Genomic DNA, 6428 nt, shown 5'->3' with positions numbered 1-6428 from the left:
GGCCGGGCGCGGGCCGGTTTGAAGTGCGCTCGGGCTCCATGGAGACGGCGCCGCCGGGCGAGGAAGATGGCGAGGCGGGCCCCGGCGACGATGGCGCGGGCGCCCGTCGCCCCCACGAGCGTCGGGGCCACCGTGCCCGAAGCCTTCGCCGTGCTGCAGCAGCGCCTGCGGGTGGCCGAGGATGAGACTGGCGCGCTCGTGCGGGACCTGCAGGCGCTCGGCGCTGACGGGCGGAGGTGGGGACCGGGCCGGGTCAGGTCGGGAGGTGGGGGAGGCGCTCTGCTTGCCCCGGGGGGCGCCGGCTTCACCCACGCGCCGCCGCGGTCTCTTTCAGCAGCCGCCAGCCTCTCCCGGCCCGGGACGCCATTAGCCCCGTGCGGGCCCGCGCCGCCTTCGCGGGGGAGAGCGACGTGCTGTGGAAGCGCTGCGAAGCGCTGGTGAACCGCATGTGCCGGATGGAGAGTGTCGTCCAGACCCTGAAGCTCAATGTCTTCCGGCTGCAGACTGAAAAGGAGCTGAACCCGCAGCATGCAGGTGCGGGGGGCGGGGGAGCAGGGCCAGAGCCAGGCCCACTCTGCTGCCTGCTGGCAGCCTTCTCACTTCACAGCCCTGCCGTTCCTACTTTTCTCTCTCTCAGCCCACCTAGAGCAGCGCTTGGGTGTGGTGCAGGAGGAGCACCTGCAGGAACTGAAGGCCATACAGCTCGAGTTACTGACATCACGCCAGCAGCTCAGTGAGGCACAGGAGGCCAAAGAAAAGGCCAAGGAAGACATTCAGAGACTGAGCTCTGCGCTTGAGCTGGCAACAGCAAGCAAGGTACAGAACAATGGTTGCAAACGCAAATCCTGTGCTCAGAGACACAGCTAGTCTCTAAGGATTACATCTCCAATCGATGCCAATACTAGTAGCTGGTCTTTTAAAAACAAAAACAACAAAAAAGGTGCTTATTCTGTGCTTTGACAGATTCCAAGTTGCATATGCTTAACTAGAAATGGCTTTGGCAGGTTCTGGTCTTGTATCCAAGACAGCTAGAGATTCTTGGATAAGGAGAAATGATCATGGAGTATTGATTGTCAGTCTGTAGTCTGCAGACCCCTAGGGATCCATGAAAGATGACTGATCAAAACTATGTGAATACCCACACTTACCATTCAAAGGAGTCTGTACCCCATTTAACATTTCCAATGGGGTCCATTTGAAATTTTTAGGGGTCTGCAAGTGGAAAACATAAGGTTGAAAACCACTGTCCTGGAGGCAACCAAACCTGGATAGGAAAATGTATTTTTTTACCCCTCAGAAAGCTCAGGGTCCTCCTCATTGGGGTCTTAGGTGTTCCTCTCATTTTGCTAGTACTTTACAATCCAGAAAATATAGGAAAAGATTACAGCTTCACCACCATCCTCTAAAGTGAAGGGGGAATAAGATGCACCATGTTCATCCTAGCATCTTGATGGTCTCAAAGAATTGGTCATGAACAGTGCAGAAGGCACTCATCATTTTAGCACTCTTGACCCAGACTGTAATTGGCAATCCAGTCTTGGTGTGCCATATGATGCAAGACAATAATAAAAGATTTTTGCGCAGTCAGGTTTGGCATACTGATGTCTGACTGCAGAAATGGAATAGAAATTTTTTCTGTGGTCTTTTCAGACAGATGCAGCAATTGCAGTAGAACAACTGAGGACAACAAAACAGAAAATGAATCTTAGACTTCAGGAGGTAAGGGCAAGAAAAGGCTGGAAAGAGTGCAGTTGTTGAGCATTGCTGGGAAAAAATTTGAATGGTGAGCTGCGTAAGAGTACCTCCAAATGTGGAATAGAATGTAAACATCTGAAACGAAAACTTGTGAATGTTCTTAGAACTGCATCTGTAACATCCTTCATGTGTAACAGAAGAGTCCAGCTGCTGAACGAGAGCTGGGTTCCATGCTATGAAAGCAAAGGTATTCATAGCTTTATGGTTATAGAGAAGACATTTTTGCATTCAGGATATGGAACTAATGACTTGTTTGCTAGCTAATGAGGCAGTAGTAGTAGAAGGAGATGTCTTGTTATGAACCCAGTAAAGAAGTATTGTTGAAACATGAAGCCTTAAATGAAATGAAATATAGCTTGCCTCCCAGAAGCTCACAGCTGTTAGAAAACAGAAGATGCATCTCAGTTGTTTAATAACCCTTCCAGCCAAATAAGCAGCCATGAATGCTAAGAGGTATCCTGGTAAGGCTTTTGCCAGAAGGATGCAATAGGTAGAGTTGACTATATCTCTTGGTTTGGCCATGATACTCCCAGATTCTTCATGCTTGTCCTGACCAGTTGATCAAAAAGTCCCAGGATGGAGTCTGGCAGGGAGGCAGAGCAGTATGGTGTGCAGGAACAGGTTGGGCAGACTGGAGCAGTTGCCACCCTGCCCATGAGTGGCACATCCTTGCTCCTCCACAGGAGCAGCTTGCCTAGTGCACCATACCGCTCTGACTCTCCACCAGACTCTGGCCTAGGACTTTTGACCAACCACCAGCCAGGACCAGCCCATGGAATCTGGGAATGTCTCAGCCAAATCAGGGCATAGGGTGCTCCTAGTAATAGGCAAACTTCAGTGGTTGTCATCTTCAGGGCACAGAAAGGATGTGTGTGGTAGGCAGGGGAAACCCTTTACTATACCAAACAAGGTCCTTCCTTTCTTTAGAAAACTGAGTTCCTAACAGATGCCAGAAAGCCAAGCTGTTCCCCACACTCATAGCTGTCAAACCTCCTGCTGTTAGTAGTTGTAGGTTAAGTGAAGAACATGGTCCACACACAGTCATAGTTAAAAATTAGCTTTTTGAGTGAATTTTAGGGGAATACATCACTAACTTAAAGTTGCAAACTTACAAGTTAATTAGTTTAATCTCTACTTAAACTACTTGTACCCCCAAGACCAGGTAACAGAGCAGAACTGTTCCAGTCAGTCTTTTGCTGTGCCTCCTCTTGGGGGGGAGGTCCCAGTTTGTTCCATAGTTGTATCTCTGTGTCCTGTATTACTCTCCACTACCCTTTTTCATGAAGATACAGTGAACATATATGAACTTTGTGACCAAGTCAGGATCCTTTGTATTATGCAACTTATTAAGCACTGTTATAACAGCATGCATAGTGTGTATTGTTCCTACAGTAATTTAGTGGCTACCTGTACAGAAGTGGTCACTCCCCAGAATAATATTCTTCATCCTTTTATCCTTAAGAGCAGCATATACATTCTGAAAAAAAAAAAAGAAGGCCCTGTATAAACAGCAGCCATATTATTCAAGCCTGAAGTTTAGCCACATCTCAAGAAACACTTGGTTGATTGGCTGAACTGGAACATTTCTTCACTCTGTTGTCTTTATACAAACAAATTTAATTTGTGGAAGTGTAGGTCTTTTGCACTCCTTAATCAGAAAAATAGGTAGATCTACCATTTTCATAAGTCATGTCCCCTGCCAATGAGGGGGAAAAAACAAAACAAACAAACAAAATCACTTACTTAGCTAATAAGTTGTTTTTCTGGTGTTTTGTTTTGTTTTGTTTTTTTAAAGAGAGAGGATCTTTACTATAATAACTCCTTAATGTAGAATGGAGGTGCAGTTTGTTATAAGTTACATACCACCCTGGTTATGAATAATACATTTAGATACTTGTGTTTTGCTTACTGGAGGATGACATCTGAAGAATGTAGAATTTTCTTCAAATAATCAAAGTTATATTCAGCCTTCACCACTTCCTTCTTTGTTTCCAATTCCCGTTTAGTTTACAGAATCAGAAGTATCTGCTCCCAACTGCACTAGACCAGGGATGATCAACCTTCAGTAAGAGTGCCACAAAGTGGGATAGGCATCTTGAGTGTGGCATACAACAGATCAGGGAAGGGATTCACAGCAAATAAGGTAGGAGGCAGAAGGCAGAGCAGAAGATCAGGTAGGCAGTACAGAGTAAGGAACAGAAAGCAAAGCAGGAAGTTCTGCTGGGTAGAGGAAGGGGAGCAGAGTGTATTCAGGGAGGGTGCAGAGCTAATTCATGGCACATCTGCCAGAAAGGTTGGCTCCCACTGCTCTAGATGAAGTGTAAAGCATTCAGTATTTTGACATCCCTGAGTAACATGTAGCTGAGCCTCAGTCTGAATACATGAAACAGTTTGTTTCCTATAGGGGAGTTAGTGCCAAGAGAGCATCTTTATTCTTAAACATGTGAAGCAAGCTCTCATAAGCCCCGTAACAGGGTTCTACCCCAGGGGTAGCCATAATGCCCCTAGAGTACCTTCTCAGCTCTTGTCCTCTCTGCTCCTTTTGAGCAATCTCCTCTTTAGCTCATCTGCCATGCCTTGATGTTGTTAGGTCTTTAGAAGAAGAAGGTGCCCCAGCACTTTCTAAGCAAGACCTCATTCATGAGTGCTTACATCTCTGCTTATAGCCCTAATGGCTAATCACAGCCTCTGAGCTTCCCTTACAGCTATGTCCCACAGGTGTTTCCAGTCATGGCTTAGCCTGGGGTTTGGGCAAAGTGCCCACCTATCTCAGGTCTCTGCTGCCTCAGCCTTTCTGGTCTCTGCCTCTCCATTCTGGCAAGTCCCTTTAGCCTAGCCCCATCTTGATTCTGGGCCCTCCTAGCCCCATGTCTGCCTCTCTCAGCTCTGGGCCCGCACTAGCTCTAACTCCATGCATCACTGGCTCTACTGGGACCTCTTCTTGCCTCTACTAGTTCCAAACTCAAGCCACTGTTCAAACTCAAACAAAATACATAGGGTTGTTGGTTGAAGCAGTGTTGGTTTAAGGCCATAGGCAGATGAGGTGCTGGTTAATCCAGTAGATTCTCCCTAGGCCTGAAGAAGGGTGTTTATACCTCAAAGCTTGTAGAAAACAATTTTTTCCAACTGTTTATTTGGTCTAATAAAAGATAATCACATTTACCCAAAGAACCTCATGTAACAAGACACATAAGTACTCAGACTCTAACAGCAGTCCAAGCCAACTGGCCATTTGCCAAGCTTCCCCGTCTGGAGTCCTATCGGAAGTATAGTAAGCATTTGGTATCTTACTGGCATTGTCAGGCATCCCAGAAGTCAGCGGAGCCTCTCACAAGAGCTCTTCACTGCATAGCTGGCTGGGCCAAACAACCTGCCTGCTCTCAGGTACAGGCATTAAGAGTCTCTTAAGCCGATCCCCATCCAGTCATGTGACCCTGTAGGCACTCACAGGAGTTTCCCCACTACCCGATGACCTGCCTGCTTTCCCTGCTAGAAGTCCTCTGTATGCAGGCCCTTGTTTCCCAGCTGACAGCTCTTACTGCTCTGCCTCCCTCCGCAGCATGAGTTACCTTCCTGTAATTAACCTCTCCTGGTATCATGCACCCTGGTTTGTCTGCTGGCAGCTGTTTCATTAGCAGCTGGCTTGCTTCCTAGCTGAGTCCTCCCAGATTCAGCTCAGCCTGGTACTCTTTCCTTTTAAAGGAAAAGGAGCCTTTTGACTTCCTGTTACAGGTCCTCAGTAACTCAAAGACAACTGTTTCTGCTGAGTCAGGCTCTAAAAGAATTTGTGTGTTCTATCTGAGCTTCCTGGAGCAATGAGTGGAACTTTCTTACTATCCTTGTAGTCCCAAGCATGGAAACACATGTTGTGTAGGATATACATGACTCATTTTGGACATTATAAGTGAAAAGTTTGATTTAAAAAAGCTTCTGTGGTAAATGATTCCACTAAGTTCTCTGTATATACTGACTGAGCTAATACTATTGATCCTATTATGGGAGATTCATTAAAAACAGGTCTTTGGGAAGAGGGTTTTGGGTTAGCTCTTTTTGAAAAGGACAGCTTTCCTTTTAGCAAGGAAGAGCCCAATAGTATAAAGCAGTACACTGCCTTGCAAAGACTCCAGACCCAAAGTTTGAGCATGTTGTAGCTTCAGTGAGACTGAAATGAAAGGAAAGTTTGCTCTCTGCAGTGATCCTTCCCAGCAGATTCTGATATAAATTTTGAGTGAGTCCAGGAAGAGGCCCTTCTAGCCCTTGGAGGGAAATAAATATTGATATGAATATGACAATTGAAGTAGAAGATATAGTTGGATTGTTCAGTATTTTTCCCTAGAGCACCACTTCCATTAAATGCTCTGCAGCATCTTTACCAGTTCTGATATTACTAAAAATATGCCTGCTTGCTGTATTGGAACTCCATCTGCTTCAGTAATATTAGTTTTGCTTTACTTGAGACTGTGTTCAGTGACACAGCCTATGTTTGGTCTCTTGTAGCTAAGGGAGCAGCTGTCTAAGGAGGCAAGTCAACGACAGTCCCTGGAGAAATCCCAAGTAACCATGCTGCGTCACGTGCAGGATATGGAAAGGACTGTGGAGGCAGAACGGAAACAGGTTGGAGAAGCACAGCACCTTTTTCTTTCCCCCTTTGAAGGAGACTTTTTCCCCCCAGC

At 46.5% G+C, this 6428-nt stretch overlaps 1 protein-coding gene across 1 annotated transcript in view; it reads left to right on the top strand.

Moving 5' to 3' along the window:
• The first annotated feature begins 6 nt into the window (after positions 1 to 6).
• The window catches only part of CCDC150 (coiled-coil domain containing 150), a 40112-nt gene continuing 33690 nt past the window's right edge, over positions 7 to 6428 (top strand). The window contains exons 1-5 of the mRNA XM_019554344.1: positions 7 to 257; positions 335 to 534; positions 638 to 816; positions 1651 to 1719; positions 6253 to 6369. Coding sequence (XP_019409889.1) covers positions 67 to 257; positions 335 to 534; positions 638 to 816; positions 1651 to 1719; positions 6253 to 6369 — 756 coding nt within the window. The 5' untranslated portion in view covers positions 7 to 66. The remainder of the gene's footprint in view (positions 258 to 334; positions 535 to 637; positions 817 to 1650; positions 1720 to 6252; positions 6370 to 6428) is intronic.

Source organism: Crocodylus porosus, unplaced genomic scaffold (assembly GCF_001723895.1).
Source record: "Crocodylus porosus isolate Cpor-Errol unplaced genomic scaffold, CroPor_comp1, whole genome shotgun sequence".
Lineage (NCBI taxonomy): Eukaryota > Metazoa > Chordata > Crocodylia > Crocodylidae > Crocodylus > Crocodylus porosus.
Note: the sequence above shows the minus strand (reverse complement) of the source record. Positions and strands in the feature narration are given on the sequence as shown.